Source organism: Epinephelus fuscoguttatus, linkage group LG10 (genome assembly GCF_011397635.1).
Source record: "Epinephelus fuscoguttatus linkage group LG10, E.fuscoguttatus.final_Chr_v1".
Classification (NCBI taxonomy): Eukaryota; Metazoa; Chordata; class Actinopteri; order Perciformes; family Serranidae; genus Epinephelus; species Epinephelus fuscoguttatus.
Genome location: NC_064761.1, coordinates 14916240 through 14933866, shown reverse-complemented (window position 1 = coordinate 14933866; position 17627 = coordinate 14916240). Strand labels below are relative to the sequence as shown.

The 17627-nt window shown below is 42.1% G+C and overlaps 1 protein-coding gene across 2 annotated transcripts in view; it reads right to left on the bottom strand.

The window, feature by feature from the left end:
• The window catches only part of ddah1 (dimethylarginine dimethylaminohydrolase 1), a 94431-nt gene that overhangs the window by 24143 nt on the left and 52661 nt on the right, over window positions 1-17627 (bottom strand). For both annotated transcript variants that reach the window (XM_049586971.1, XM_049586972.1), the window contains exon 3: window positions 1871-1970. In XM_049586971.1, coding sequence (XP_049442928.1) covers window positions 1871-1970 — 100 coding nt within the window. The remainder of the gene's footprint in view (window positions 1-1870; window positions 1971-17627) is intronic.

Genomic DNA, 17627 nt, shown 5'->3' with positions numbered 1-17627 from the left:
TGCAGTATGTGTTGCACAATGTTTTTGCGACAGAATATTTTTCGAGGGAAATTCTGCTTAGTGTGCTGACGCACCGGGTCATTGAGGTCGCACAGAGGAATGTTTGCATGGAGGATCCCGAAACACAGACACAAACTTACAGACACACAACAGTCTGTGAGCTAAGACTGCAGAGACTCATACTCTATCTCACTGCTCTCTAATGTTTTCTGTTTACAGCTACATCTTCTTATTTGTACTTGAATTGAACAAGCACATGCACAGCTCTGATATAAAGGTATTCGACTGCAGTAAAACCCAGCTTTACATGTGGCTGCTCAGTTGTCAGACTTCTCCCTGACTGTTTACCATGTCTTGAACCAAGAGTGACACCTGTTACTGTACGTATCATGTTAAGAATAACACATCAGGTGTTTTGTTAAGCGAAAATAATGGAAAACCCACTAAACAACCTGTTGTTTGATTTTAATCCAATCAGAAACATGTGCATTATGTTGCTGCTTTAAAGTATTTTCTGTAACCGTTGGAGGATTTCTGCATTTGTTTATGGCAGTACAGGGAAAAATCTAAAGTAGAACCCACGTCATTACTGACCTCAATCATTGAAGCAAGGTGGAAAAACAATTTTTTGTAAGCTGCTCACCAGAGCCAGATACTTATTGCGAAGGTTTATGCCAGTAATGTTACTTATCTATGTGCTGATTGACCTAAAAGCATGCCATGCAGGAAATCAAATTAAAAGCATCCAAGCTTGTAAAAGAAATATTTCATCCCTGTTGACTGTGTGGAAAGCAATGTTCATTTGCCATCATAATGTGAACTGGTGTTTGAGGAAAAAATGGAGGAAAGTCCTTGGTGAAGCCGCGGTCTTTCCCAGGTTCCACTCACAGGACCAACTTTATAGTTTACAAGCTGGGAGAAACGCAAAGTCACCAGTATGTTGTTTGATCCATCCAACACTTGTATATTGAGGGGTGTTACATTAAATTCTACATAAATGATTCTCTTTTGCTGTAGATTCTTTTGCTGCATAAGATGAGGTGTCCGTATGAGCTAAAAAGCTTTGCTTGTTTATGTGTGTTTTGTGTAATTAAATATCTCTTAGTTCACTACCTATTGCCGAATGAGGTCACACAGTGGTGACTGAGCCTATGGTCCACCGATAAAAGGCCCTGTATTTGCAGTATTATGAACTGGGTGTCTGTGACGACATTCCCAGGGAAAATCGCAAGTGGTGCAGAATTAGTGACGCATTTTCCATCACCCAGCAGTAGTTCGTCTGCCAGAGAGGGCTGGCGGAACTAACTAGCTCTCCAACTCACTTGTGTGCGAAGTGGCGTGCAGTTTTTTCCGCTGTCTGCCTGCCCTGCGACTGACATCACACAGGTAACACTGTTTGGGAAGTGAGATCCAAATACAGGGCAGGCAATAAAACCTCAGGATGCATTTTATATCGATGCCATAGCAACCCCACAGTATGAAATGTTAGGCTTGTGTGTATCCACATTTGCACACAGTACAAACTGACACAGATGACATGGTGCCACCTTTCAAGCTAGGTGTAAAGGCAAACGTTACCCTGTCTCACCTCAGCTTCATTTTTATATTTTAATCCTGTTCCTGTTAAATTAACAACTATTATATTGATCTTAAGCTTATAGAGCACCTACTATTTTATTATTATATGCAAGTATGGGATATATGGGGCATAAAAAATGCCAGAGAAACAATGGTTCACCTCTAGGGAGAGTGTCAGCTTCATTTTCTTCTGTAAAATCTTTCATATGTGGATGGCTTCAGACTGTTTTTTGATGGTGCAGATCTTTAAGGTATTTCAACAAAATACAGTGATTGAGGAGTCATAGCTCACCTGTAAAAAGCACATCTCCGCCGTCCAGTGTGGCGTTCTCGTCAGTCATTTCCACAATGTTCAGATTCAAGTCCTTCAGAGCTTTTTTCATTGCCTCCGTCTGGAACAACCACAAGGACACAAACAGAAAGGCTCTAAAAACATCTGTTGATACTAAACAAAAGACTGAACTGTGATGACGTACAGTAAGCGACACCACAAAATGGTCCAAACCATCAGCATTTCCTATCTTCGGGAATATTATGATACGGTCCAGTTCTAATCAGACATCTGTAAACAAGATGATGAAAATCAGTTTGAGGATTTTCACTGGATTTCTGTGAGGTACAGTGTTTACCCAGATTCCTGAGATTGAGTACGCTGAAACAAAACCTTTCTTCCCCGACAGGTTGCGATGACATCATTTTAATGAGCCATGAAATGATGTCATTTTGGAGGAAGTACTTTAAAACTTTAACAAGGCAGTGGCTGAGGAAAATAGGTACGCTGAAGGACCAACACAAACTAAGAAAACCTCTTCCTGTCCTCATGGTCTGGGTCATCTGTCTTTCGTATATTTATAGGAAGGAAGTAAAAGGATGGCTGCCACCCAGGATAGTATTAACATATATTACGAAACGCACTCCCTGGATGGAAAATGAAGCGGCAAACCACACTTCACCTGGATGTCCTCTGTGCTGAACTGGAAACCTGAGGAAAGAGCAGGTCTTTTTTTTGGCTGAATCTCGGCTGGTCTGTTCTCCTGTCTGACCGCCCAGTGTGATTTTACTGTCCTGTTTTTGGGGTTCCTGCGGGAGTAGTTTCCAAGGCCAGTCATGTTAGCGAGAGCATCAGTGTTTCCACAAGCCCTATCTCACTATGACCTCAGCCTGCTCACTGTGCTTGTTGGCGAACACAATGCTCCTGCTTCTCCTCATATGTGCAGGGCTGAACCATGAGGTCATCCAGGTAGACTGCCATGCACTGCCCAGATAACGCAATAAAGGCCAGCATATACACATATGAATACAAAACCATCTTATTCTTACGCACACATACCCACATAATAGTATTATATGCTAAGGTAGCCAGTTTAGTAGGTACACCTAGCTGAAACTAGTCCTACAGTAAATCCTTCCTTCGACTGTATGGTCATTTTGGAGGTTGCAGTTTGTGGTGTTGTTGAATTGTATTGCATAATACTGACAGGTGTTTTCTACTATTTTGTCCACCCCATTTATATCAGTGAGGCCAGGCTAAATAACAAGAAACACCTCTCTGTATGATGTGATATAGTTCAACAGCACTACAAACTGCATTCTGCAAAATGATCCGAAAGTTGAATCAACAGCTCTCTAAAACAGTTTCAGAATGTTGTGTTAGACTCCATTAGTTTTAGCTAGGTGTACCTAATAAACTGGCAGCTGAGTGTCTATTCATTAACATTCATTCGTCTCTACAGCTGTTTGTTTGGATGACTGTTTCTCTAAACAGTCAATCATCCTTATGACTTGATGGCTCACAACCACAGTGGCACATTTCCAATCTTTTCACTTTCCAGAAAACAGACAGTGGAATCCCACAGGATAATTAAATGTTCCTCCTCCATGTTTCATCCTCACTGCGGGAACTCTGCTCATATTTCTAGTTCAGTTAACCAGGAAGAACACAACGTCCTTCCAAGGAACTGGGTTCACAAATTCATTAGTGGTTTCTTAAAAGCTTTGACAGCAAAAGCAAGCAGCATATTAAGTATAGGTAACGGTTAATCCCTCTCGGTTTTTTTGTTTTTTGTGCGAAGCAAAGGCAAGCCAAGGCGCCGCCGAGGAACTCTCTGCTTTCCATTTAATAAGGTTTGTAGGGATGATGAGTGGGTAGTAAAGGTTGAGTCAGATTCTGAGGAAGTAAATAATTCAGATGATTTTAACAGAACTTAAGCTTAACATCTTTGTTCGTCATGTTGTCTCTGCGTCACATTGCTGTGGAATTGTAGGCGGTCCCAGCAAGGTAATTCCTGCTCAATCACTGATTCATCGATTGCGAGAAAACCTCAGCCAGTTCAAACATTTTATATATTAAAAACAAACTTGTCTGCATGTCTGTGCCCCTCAGCAAGGGCAGATTTGCGCAACAAAGCTGTAGAGCAAGGATTTAATATTTAATACCCTGTGTAGATCACATTGAGCACATTATTTTAAGAAAATCCATCTTGGCAAAACACCTCTCCTCACAAGGCCACACACATTTTTACACACTGTGCTTTGTGTCCACCATCATTATCAGCCACTGCTATTTCCTTTCTTCCTCTAGCTCACTGGAGCCTCCACTATCACAGCGGCCGTCTGCCCAGGAATCTGCAGCTCTTTACCTCATCTCTCTGGCATTTCCTCTGACATCACTAGAGGTGATGTGACCCAAAGGCTGTTCAGCGCCCCCCCCCCCCCAACGTGAAACGTAAAGGCCCCTATACATAGGCAACAGCGTGATATCTGCAGTGTCTGATGGATGTGTGTGTGTGTGTGGTAGAGAACGTCAATTAGGCTGTCTTTCCACACGGACCAAAAATAATGTAGCATGTGAGTTTGGGCGAGTGCGCAGAGAAAATAAGATGTGGACAAAGCACAAATACTGGGGCTGAAAAAAAAAGTACAACAAACTATATTTGAAAAGGATTATGAAAAAGTACCATGTCACCCCATTTTTACTGCAGTTCCTCCCTCTGAACGTGTGTACTGAGAAGATTGAGTGCCGTGATGTAATGGTCTAGTGTATACAGTTTGTGAATGGTCAGGCATACACGGACTACGCAAAGATAAATTACACACTTGTTGTAATTCATCACTAACTATAATTAAACAAAGGTTGTTGCCCAAATTCTGCAAGAAAAACTAGAATAATCACTTAACTAAACTGCTCACAAAGCAGACTTTGTGTAATAACAATCCGTGGCTTTATAGCCAAGCGGCTGAATCATCCAGTCTACTCCAACATCAGTTTCCAATGACCTAAACTTTCATTTTGCATCAGCACCAAGTGTGACCCACATATGCCTTCCAGAAGCTTTGTGGGTGCAGACTCAGAGCAGTTGGACAGGTAAGCATGGGCTGTGTGGGATTTAAGGCACACATGATTTTATTTTCTGTGTGGTGGTACCAAAAGTAATCTGTAAACATATTTCATTTTAACAGAAATAGGTCCGTTTTGCTCATAAAAGCATGCATTCAAAGTCCCAAACAGTCCAACGGGGAATGCACAGGTAAAGCAGAAACGCTACATGGCACTGCATCTCATCCAAAATGATTCCCTGTTGGCTTCAGATCCTGGGACTGCGACCGACTTATTGGAGCAATTCTTGTTTGTGCTGGAAATATTCAAAGTTTATGATGGCCATAAAGGGATGCACCTGCTCAGCTACAACCTTCCCATTGGCTGTGGTGCTTCAGCAATTCTCAGCTGGCACTCACAGGCCTGACGTAAGCCAAGAAAACCCTCCTGATACCATCACACTCTTGACCTGCATTCTTCATGTACTTTTCGGCACATTTGAACGCTGCCATCAGCATGTTGTAGCAGAAACAGGGATTCACTGAAGCAAATAACCTATATACTTGTGCATAGTTGGCAGGAGTGCATATTTTTCCTGCTCTCACACATCTACTTCAAAGTTCAATGAGGATTTTGTTCCGACATGACCCCTTACAATCACTGATATATCTTGTTATTTTAAATCTGTGGGGATTTTTTTTAATAACCATATTCTTACTTTTCTTTGACCCCATGCCAATGACAGCTGAATGGATGGATCACACCGTTCTCCAAAAAATTCCTCCAATAAAGCAACCAATAAATGTAATTTACATTAAAGTCTCCTTTCTTCTTCAGCCAGCTTCACCTGTGTCAGTCTAACAAAACAAATGCATGTTTTGCTATAGGTTGTGTCAGAGCGTTAAGTGCTGTAATCATGATTGACAAAACACTTAGCATGCCACTGTAAGGCCTTAACAGCTCCCCACAGATACACTGCTAATTACAGCAGATTAAACTTGAAGTTAATGTTCCCCTATGTGATTCATGCTGCATTTACAAAAGAGTAAATCCCTCCACTGGGTACAGTTGCCAATTTCAGGTTCGTCAATCATTGAGTCAGATATGTCTTTGTCAATACCTCCTCACCTCTATGCCTTGTGGAAGTTAAAGTGCTCATTATCTTTGTGACAAAAGGTTGCATACAGTAGAGATTAATGCACTGTCAAGCTGTGGTAGCCTTTAACGGAACAGTTTGGGGAATGCTTATTTGCTTTCTTGACAAGTATTAGAGAATACAGTTGAAACCAATTTTAAGTTTGCACAGCAAGAAAGGCTTGTGATTTCCCCTTTTCCAGTCTTTGTGCTAAGCTAACCACTGCTGGCTGTAGATTCATGTTTCTGTACAGACATGAGAGTGGCATCGATATTCTTATCTCACTCTGTGCAAGAAAGCGAGTAAGTCTATTTCCCGAAGTGGCAAACAATTCCTTCAACGGGTGCAGACATTTCAAGTTTCTTTTTTGTCAGAATACACTGTCTTTAGTAGGTCTGTCTCTCCTCTCTGGCCCTAATTCTCTTTCTCTCCTCCTTAACTGTCGTTCTTTCTTTCTTTCTTTCTTTCTTTGTCTCTCACATTCCCTCTATTCTCTCCAGACCCTCGTGGCAGGGTCAAGAATGCTCCTACAGTGGCTTCTCATGCAGAGTGGCCTATTATCTCTCACTGTGAGGGACATCCAATACCCCACCCTGCCTAGGTGCCAACTCACTTTGCCAGCACCTCCTTCTCCTCTCCCTCCGAGCCTCTATGCACCTCTCTTCTTCTCTCCTCTCTCCCCTTTCTCCCCTGAGTGCTTGGCCAGGCGACATGCTGTTAGCCAGCACCCTGCTTTGAATGAAAAAGGCCTTTTAAAATTCATTAGGGGCTGACGGCTCTGAGATCCAGTCGGTCTGCCTGCCACATTCCTGCCGTTCCATCACAGGACAGGGGAGACGGAGCAGAGAGAACAGCCTTTTATTTGGGGCTTTTTATGGACCCTCTCTCCATTCTCCCGCCCCTGGTACCCATTGATATCGCATTCTGCTAAAAAGGACCATCAGTCTGATAGAGCACAGTGCATTTGGAAAGGGAATCGAGTACACAACAATAGCATTCCTGAAGGTCATCCTAGCCTCCCTACACCCGGCAACAGAGTCCCACGCTCCAACATAATGGGGACACAGCATTCCTCCGAGCTTCACACGCAAGGAGGTCAACCTCTTTAAATGACAGCTATCAGATGCAGTTTGTGAATTTTAAAAAGTACATGAAATTCAATAGTATTTGGTTGGCTAAGACCAAAAAAAAAGCAGTAGCAGTGATTTGGTCACCTGTGTACATACATGCATGCTATTTTGTAGGTTGGGTGGCATGGTAAAAAATGTCCTCTGGAGGGGTGCCATGATCTCCAAAAGTTTGGAAACCACTGGCCTATTTACACATCTAGCAGACACGGAACAACATTAGCATTTGTCTACAGTTGTGTTTCTGGCAAACATGAGTCCAACAATTGGTCATTCATAAGTTCAAGTCAGACAAGCTTCACAAAAAGAAACATGTCTATGCTGGTTCTATTTAGCCGGTGTCACTGTGTATATCTGTTTCTGGGAGTTAAGCAGTATAGCTTCAAGAAGCAGACAGCAAGGACTACAGTATGCGATGGAAGGATATATTCACAATGTTAAATTTTCTGAAGTAGGCAAAACAATGCCAATTGAGGCTTCCGATCTCAGGGAGAAGTAGAGGCCGAGGATAACAAGAGTCAACATTGCTGTACTGCTGGGCATGATTCCCCTTTTACCAGTGTGAGGATCAGTAAAGTGCTTTATGTATTTATTGCTGAATACAGACCATGGTGGTGACCTAACCTTAGTCTCCCTTTACTAGAAAGTTACTTAAGGGTGACACCTTACATAGATAATATGAACAAAGAGACATTAGCTTCGAGCTTCTTGGACGAAGGGGAAAGTTGACTGAGGCTCTGCCATGTTCCAGGCTTACTTAAACATTATTGGAGCACTGAGCAAAAAAAAAGGGTGGAACTTAAAAGGGGCTAATTCCTTCACCTTTTAACTCTGTTTTTGTCTCCACCAACTCCTGAGGGATCCTACGTTTACCAGCTAGTTGCTTACTTTGTCTGTCTGCCGTTTGGATTTGGACAGTATACAGTGCAGTGTACAGAGCAGTGTACAGTGGTTTGTGAGAGTAACTTTGTTCAAATCAGCTCTTGCTTCAGCTAGAAACAGGTGATGATTGATGGGACTATTAAGAACGATGCAAAACTAGTAAATTTGTGGGCTGCAAAACCAAAATAATGAGCTGGAAAATGCTATAAATTTCCGTAGAGCTAAGATGGATGGCAGAGTTGAGTGATAATTGGTGTCATCACAGTGAGCGACCCTTCTTACACTACACAGAGTAGTTTGATACATTGTTATCGCCGCCAAGAAGATTTGGTTTGGTTGGTTAAGCAGGAATACATAAAAACTACTGGCAAATTTTCCTTAAACTTGGTGGAAGAGGGTAGTATGACCTCAGGAAGAAGCTATTAAATGTTGGAGTGGATCTGAATAGTAGGGGAGAAAACACAAATTACTTTTTTTTTTTTTACTTTAGTTAACAGTGTGAAATCAGGCATTTGGCCTCGGCAGGGGTCTGCACTCTCTGAGTGCCCTTCTAATTAATATAAAAATGACTGCAGCATTGAGGCCTCTCCCTGAATGTAAAAAGGACTCGAAACATCAACAGCTTGTCAAATGTTGCAGTCTGCTGACTCAAAGAGCTATGTGTACAAACAAAGAAAAAAAAGTGACCTGATTGTGTTGACACATGGGCACAAGTTTGAACAGTGAGTCCTGTGCGTCATAGCTGAGGGTTTGGCTGGACACCCAGGACACAGGAGATGATCGTAACAGATAGCTGAGGCCTAATGCAGACTGAGGAAAGTTCAAAGACCAATGGAATACAGAATGGGAATAATGGCTGCATTTCAGGGCAATCGACCAAGCGGAATTTGACATAAATGCACAAACCTCATTAGCTATGCAGCAACAAGTTGGATAAGGCTATCTGAACCTTTTAGGTATTAAGTATCTGACGTCATGGAGGAAGCAGAGAGATGATTCCCTTTGTTTGCTGAGAGCAGTAAGTGCGATTAAATGGCTCAATTATAGATTTGTCAAAGGTTTGCCAGGGGCAGCGGTTTCACTGAGTGGTTCTTTAGAAAGAGCGCCTGAAGGCTTGAATAAATGGCAGCCATGAGGGAGAAAATCTACAGAACCTGTAATGGGGTTCTGACTATTGTTACACTCATACACCTCTTACACTCCATTGCACACATGCACACACACAGACAGGCACACTAAACAGATAGAGGAGGCACACAGAAAAATTCTGAAAGTGCTAAGTTCTCTTATCGGAAATCAGTACTTAATGATTTCTTTCCCGTCAGTCTCACAGGAATGGTAATCATACAGGACACACAAAGCACTCGTACATGAGTCACACAGGTGGGTGCGTACACGGAACAAAAGGGCCGAGTCTGCTGCTGTCATGGTGGTCAAACATTACATTCTTACAGGGAACTAACTGCGACGGTTTACACTGTCACAGCCTGTAACTAAAGTATGAAATGACAACAACTCATTTAGTGGTAGCCAAGAGAAAACAAACCCTCCATGGCCTGTCCTTGTGTTATCCAAACAAATCCTTGGTGTATGTTGGAACATACCTGTGGTTAACCAAGCCATGACATCCCTCCCAATCAGCTTTAGGATTACATAAATGTTGAGAAGTAGGTCAATGTGAAGGCGTGCCGTGCATAGTTAACAGTAGCAGATCTGGAGACCCTCGCACCACATCGACCACAAGGATTTGGCAGGCTGCCCCAGTAAAAAGAGCTGTTTCAGCCAAACTGACTGCACTGTCAGAATGCTTTCACTTGGGGCTCCCAGGATATCAGGGCTCTGAGGAGGAAAATGCCACACTACAGTCCTGCTTTGGACACATTTACAGCCAGCTGAATGGTGAGAGATAGCAGCATGGCCAGGATTACACAAATCATTTGAATAGAGAGCGAGGAACAAAGTGGAAGTGCAGGGCATTATGCCTCTGATTGTTAAATGGGGTGTCTTCAGTTTTGTAAGAGCATACATAGTCTGTGTGTGAGAGGTAATTGCATTTCAGAGAGCTGAGAAAAGCTGCTGTATCCTTCATGTAATTGCACATAAAAGTGTGGAAGGCAGGCTGTGTGGAGACTCATTAAGCAGATATAAAGACTTCTCCGTAATTACTTTTCTATTAATGCTCTAGTGCGTCTTCATTAGCTACTTTTTTTATTATTTTAGATGGAAAATCAAAATTGAAAGAGAACCAAAATTACCTCTCATTAGAAATCTTTCAATGAACATGGGTCTCAATTTGGGTGCTGGAGTGATGATTCAAAAGACTATGTCAAGACACAGATACGTGTTTTCTCATTTTTGTAAAAAGGTTTAACTAAGGTTTGTTATATAGGCTAAAACTATCTACTTCCAAGAGACTGAAACTCCAGAGATCTAGGTTGTAGTTTCTAAATGAGTTGTAAAGCTGACATGATCATAAAACATTTAACAAATTCTTGTAGATTTGCACTGAGTCACTGATGAGCCTTGTAAGTACAGAGGTTCTTGGAAATGATTACAGATTAAGGAGCGCCTCCGCTGAATAGGGCATGTAGAATCACTCTTAGATAACACTCTTAACCTCTGAGATCATCTGTTATCAGGAAAGAGGACCCTGCATACTGCTAAGCAGGGCAGCAAATATGGCAGGAATTAGAAGTGACTGGGCCCATATAAATAATGTTACTCAGTCTGCATCACTTTCATCTACGAAATAATCATCTTCGCCCGTCACTCACACCTCAAAGCGCTGCTATCCTCATTCATTCTTTGGTTCTAACTCGTATTGATCATGCAATTCTATCCTCTTTGGTCTCCCTTTCAAGTGTCTTCATAAACTCCAGTTAATCCAGAATTTAGCTGCCAGGATGTTCGCTGTTCTGCAGCAGCTTCACTGGCTTCCTGTTAAACATTGCATTGATTTCAAGATTCTGCTTCTCACCTTTAAGGCCCGTCATAATCAAGCCCCTTCTTATCTGTCTGAACTCCCTCATATCTACACATTTTCCCGTACTCTTAGATCCTCTTCTGCAATCCAACTCACATCACCACCTGCCCGCTTGACCACCATGAGTTCAAGAGCCTTCAGCCGTTCTGCCCCCCTCCACTAGAACTCTCTCCCCAGTGACATTTGCAATATCGACTCCCTTTCCACATTCAAACCCTGTCTGAAAACACATCTTTTCAAGCTGGCATATCTGGTCCAATTTAATGGTGACACATATATTGAGACATGCACTGATAATGATTTTATATCTAATTTTTATAACTATGATTTTTGTCTGGTCATTTTATTAACTTTTATCATATATTACAGAATTGCTTGATTTTATGATCTATGGATACATTCCCTCTTGTTTTCCAACTGCATCTTGTAAGGTGTCCATAAATAAAATGCAATATTATTATTATTAAATGTACAGTGATGGAAAATGCAAACAGGAAGTATTGAGGAACATCATAAATAAAGGAGGAGTGACTTCAGTAACATCTGTACTGTAACACTTTGCTGGTCACAGTGCACACTCGCATATAGAGACACCCGAGCAGAGTCGAGTACAGCAAAAATAAACAGAAATATGAGAGTGTCCCAGAGCAAATAAAGTGCTCTCTCCAATCAGCGGGGCTGTAAAGAATGTGTCTGCTCCCTACCTCTCACTGTGACGGCTCCACAAATACAGGAGAGCTGCAGGCTAGGAACTGCTGGAGAGCAGAGGGATGGAGGCTGTTGGTTACGAATAGACGTGAGCCTCCACCGTGGGGAAAAACAGAGGGGGCTTCAGTAAATACATCTCCACTTGGCACCGACTCCTCCATGTTTATTGGGTTTGACCCCAACAGGCTGGACCTCTATACCCAAACAAGGGGAAAGCCAATAAACTCACCTACCTCATGGAGAATTACAGTTCACCCTTCCCTGGCTGCACCAGTCTGATAAAATTAATATCGTATCAAAAACTATGTAAAAATGTAGCTATCACAGTAGGGAGGATTTACTACACATTACACTAATATCCAAGAATTCAAGCTGAATTGCTGTTTTTTTTAGGAAAAAATCCTGGCAACTCTTCACAAACACTGCTGCAATGCAGGCTGGTTGGACGTCAGCAATGGGCGTTTGTACTCAAGACGAACAGCTTGCTTGCCCTCCAGGTCGCTCTGCTCTATTCCACCGACAAGCAACATTAATAAAATGCTTTTACGACCACCATTTCCTGTGCTGTATGACATCAATTGGAAAAAAAAGGTGAAATATTCCAAAGATTGGAGCCCTAATGCACGCACTGTGAGTGCTAGCTTGGTTAAAGGTCGTTCCATTCTCCTCCAACATTTTAAGAAGGGCTATAAAGCTCCTCAGCTCTTCTCTGATAAACTGAGGTTTACACTTGAGCTGTTCACCTGGTGTTATTATCCAAAGCAATAAAACAATAATGGCCAAATCAGTGAAAAGTCATATATCAACATTATAGCGAGCTATATTGAGAACAACATACACAGAAAAGAAGCTGTATTGCCTTTCTTCTTTCTTACTTTTTTTTTTTTTCTCCTCGAGGGAAACCAAGTGGGAAACACTACTCGCCATGACCTTTGTCCTACCTGAGCTGACAGACACTGGACCACCCACACTTTTCATGAAAGGGTGATGAGGCTGGGAGTTCAAGGTGAGCACATTGTGTATGTCAATCACTCCATGTGCTAAGTATAAAGTCTGCGTGTGAGCAGGCGGCCACATAGCACTGTGGTGTTTATAGTATTTAAAGGACAATATTGGAGGTTTTCCATGTTTTAGTCCCATGTTCAAGTACACTTTACATGACAACTAAACACTCTGCAACCCATGTAAAACCTTGGAATGAAAATCTGAATGTATTTTCCAACCATGAAGCCATCCATTGGTTTCCATTCGTTTATAAACAATATGAAAGTCTATTGATTGAAACTTATTTGGCTTGTGTAATCCATCATACTAAACATCAAGCTCTGCCACGTTTTTTGCTCAAATAACAACCACTTTCAAGTAATGAGGTTTAGGCCTTTTTAAACCAATCACCATTTTGTTAATTGATTTTTGTAATGTACAGGAATGAATGGAAGCCAAAGGATATCTGGAAAGGTGGCAAAAGCACATTAATAAGCACATAAATTCTAAAGCTATTTAAATGGTTAGCCAAAATGCAGAAAATACATAATTTGTAGTTTAAGGGGAAGTGTACTCAAATTATAAGAATACATATCTTGCCACTGGCACCAACCTGTCTGAGGTCCTCGAAGCATAAGAAGATGAATTGCAAAAACCTGAAAAGCAATGTGTCTCTCCAGACCAACAACCTGGTTACTGTAGATAATCCACAGAGCCCACTGTTTTCATTGGAGCTGCTTTCTACTGAAGAAGTAGTCTCTGTGAAAACTGTTGATGTGTTCAATGGATTATCCTGAGCAACAGGGACACTGTCTCTGGAAAAACAAGCCACTGTTGCTTTTCTTTTTAATACTGTGAGCCCCACACATTTCTTTTGCATAGGAGTTGCATCAGAACCCTCAAGAGATTCTAGTTACAAAAAAAACTGCTTCTTAGGATTTTACAATTTTTACAAATGACACCCCCTTGATTCAGATATGGAACACCTACACAATAAAAAGTGAGAAAATGTGTAGAGTAATTTGGGTGAGATGGCCCTTGCTGTAGCTAAAACTTACAAACAGTGGAATGTCCCTTTAAGGCGCTGGAAACAAAGTGTGGGCTGCCTTAAATTTCCAGAAGCTGTTGTTGAACAATCAAATCAGACTGCAGTGAATGACATTCGGAAATGGGATGAACTTATGTAAGATGGTAATATGCTTCAGGAGACATCTGCCAGGGAGGTTTTGTGGAAGTACATATGGTTTAGGATTGACAATGGGAACTAAAAGTTAAATGGAAAGTGGAATGCCTGACAACTGTCACCAGAAATCATTTCCCATAACCTGTCAGGCTTTCCAAGGACTGCGGTTAACCGACTCTTATTACCCTCACAGAATCAAAACTTGGCATGCGTGTCACGTGTACCAAAGATGATTCAATTGAGACGGTTCAAGTAGGATTCCCCATTGTGTTTGTTTTTTTATTCCATGGGTTGAGGCCCCTGGAAAGCCAAAGCGAAAATACCCAGAGCTCCCACATATTTAAGCTGTTTCAACATTTGTGAGGCCCAAGGTGTGCCACAGAATGGAATGTCCAACCAAACACACTCTGAGAAGGTTTGCCTGGAGTTCTGCGGCCCGAAGCCTGACCTACCGTGGCTTTTTTCCAGGAGAGGAGAACAGATATGTTTGGTGTTTTCAATTCAGTGTAAAGGCAGGGTACAGCTACAAAAAGGGCCGAGAAAGGAGGCGGAGAGTTTGGATGAGTCACGTTAAAATGAAATTCTGGTTGAAGGCTTCCCCAACTCTCTCTCTCTCCTTCTCTCTTCCCTCCCACGCAGGGAGTCCTCTTAGTGTATAGTGCTGGCTTGCTGAGAGAAAGAGGAACCCCCGGCTCAGAGGTCAGGGAAGCCACAGAAATAAGGAGGGAGAATAAGGCGAGTCACAGTCAGAGAATTTTGACCTCACTGGATATGAGGAGTGTGACTGACAAGTTCTCTTCTCTCAAAAATTCCTCCCACCCTGTTCTCTGATACTGTTTTTGTTCAAGCTGTTGACATTCTGAATATCAGAGAGAAAAAAAAGCAAACCTGAACTTGGCTGCGAGCTTATATAACCCAAGTATCTGACCGCCCTTTGAAGCCACGCATACTGTCTAGATTGCAAGAAAAATCTGTTTATATCTCCTCATATCTGCATTCTTGTCATTGTTGAGGTGTTCCAGCGGTTGTTCCTCTCTGCTCTGTCCAGAATACTAAAAACAGCATGGAAACACAGTGCGTTCTGCTGAAAGAAAACACCATCATACCACACGGTTACACCCACGATTTCCAAAGAATGCAATGGACGTGTTCCCAAAGGGGAAAAAAGTAGAGTTTGCCAGGCAAAGTACAGACTAACTGCCCATTATGAGGGATTTCCCAAAACAGCCATGTGAAGTTAGATGTATGGGAGGGGCCGGTATGGAAAATGAGGAAAAGGACTATGTCTTTTAATCTTGAAAGGGAAAAAGAACAAGATGGGCCAAAAGGTTTCCCATAAATGTTAATGAAGGGCTTTCCCAGAAAGATTTTTTTTCCTCCTTTCAGCATGAAACAAGAGGTCAGGTGCTAATATTAACCAGCAGGGCTGGATCCAGGGATCTGCCTTTAAAGTATAATAGAAGAGAAGCATGTGGAATTAACCATACTGCAGGGATTTAGCAGTGAGAGAGGAAACTCTGCATGATGATGTGTTGGAAGTATTGAACAGGCCTTGTACAGAGAAGCACAAGTCTGAGAGGATGACTGGATCATTTTTTAATTTTAGAAATAGAATTATTTTACAAAGGTAAATCTCTGCAGTGTCTCAGGTGTGTCTCCAGACAGCACTGTGGCTGATACTGTGAATATTTAGAGGGTTTACATGTCGGCTTTTGGTTGTTTGTTGCACCCCGGCACATTCTTTGAAATGTGCATGGATGCTCAGGATTACTGATATTTTTGTTGTCTTGCTGATACAATTTGGTTTCTGATCCTCACCGTAGCCTGTCCAAAGTTATCAAAATCAACTTCCCCTGTCGCCAGTAATTCTTGAGTCAATTTTAAGTCAGGTGTCATCACAATCAATAACTACTTTGGAGGTTACTTTGGGAGCAATTAGGCACAACACAAGTGCATGCCCAGGATTGTGAAAGCATCTTCAGCTGTCTCTGATAGCGAGGGGATGGTTCTATGACACCACAGATTATTGTTTTGCTTTCTGCCACAGATTCAATTCAACAACTAAATGACCTCATTGACACAGCATACCTGCACAGTCAACCCTGTAGCATTTAGTGAATGTCTGAACCAGTCCGTTGGCTCTGTGCAAAAATAACTGGAGCATCAAATCCTTTGAGTTGATTACTTTTACATCTTAAAACTGAAGCAGCTCACTGCATAGCTAGTAACTAAGTGCAGTGGAAATAAGGAGATGAGTGATGGAAACCTGTAGAAATGAGAGCAAATCCACTACAAGCAGACAAAAGATAAAAAGCTTCTGGTTTTTGATGAAAGTCAAGCATTGTGGAACTAATGCACCACTTCTGTGCCAGTCTCTGTTTTGCCGCAGAACATCGAATCAGAAAATGAAAATCACTCCGGTGCTGTCGACCAGTGTGATCGCCACCTCCGCAGTAAGAAGCATCAAGAGCACTCCAGCAGGATACTCTGTGCTTCATCAGTATTGGAGCACTTACATAGGACTTCTGTGCACACCTTTTGTTTTCTTTGACAGTGTGACAATCCACATGATTTTTACTTCACTGGTGTGAAGTGCCATGAAGACAATAAAAGTAAACTTACCGCTACAGATTGAGATTAATATATGTCAGTGAAATTCACAATGCGCTCCCCAACTAAGTGTTCTGAAAGTGGAAAACAGCAGAGACAACTGAACACGTAAAATAATAATTTTTTCTTTTAAATATGCCCTTAGAACAAAACCATTTGACAGCTCTATTCTCAGTCATAAAAGTAGCAGGCCTTACTTTAAAACTAAAAAGAACAAAACTTTCAGAATGCTTAATAGCTAATTGTTTACTTTACTTTATCACATGACGACATGAAAACAATGTGATAATATGAAAGGGGTTGCTCATATTGATAAACATACAGAGGATTATCACCTGAATCTGCAGCTTCTCTTGGTTTTACTGAGCTTTATAGTAAGTCTCACGTCATTGTTTTGTTGCCCGGCCTGCAACTTAACTGTTTCGGTTCACTCTCGTCGCTGTCATAGCGACGTTTCTGGCTGCTGTTGTCAGTGAAAAAGCTCTTAAAGAAACACTTAACACTACTTGCTCAGCACCAAACAGCAGACAAAGTTAACAACTAGCTGGTGAACACATTGGCACTTTAAGCAACTTAAGTGCCAGATGTTTCCTTCAAGAGATGGTGGAGACCAAAATCAGAGCTAAAAGGAGTGACATTTGGACTTGTTTTTATTCTGTGGACAGGTTCAAACCCAGGGTGGGGGAGCCCTTCTGTGTGGAGTTTGCATGTTCTCCCCTTGTCAGCGTGGGCTTTGTCCGGTTATGGAAAATGAATGAATGAATGCATTAAAAAGGAAACATCAAGGCATACCATTTAGCATGCTTGCCTGTAAGCATGTTAGTCAGTCTGCCAACTAGCAAAACAGTGAGCCTATCATTCCTCAAATTGACCACCCGAATCATGTAGCTCACTCTGTCTGAAACCAGCCTCCCTCTGCTTTCCTGTCAGTGATAACAGGCTGCCAGCAGTCAGGCCCGTCCAGCTATGTCTTTGAAGCTGCACATGTAACCCATGTGTGTGTCTAGGAGGGCCACAGCCACTCCTTCGCTCACCTCGCACCACTGAGGCCCGGACTCAACCAAAGCCACAGAGCTCACCTCTTACCCTCGGGCCTCCATGCAAAAACATCGCCACTGCTA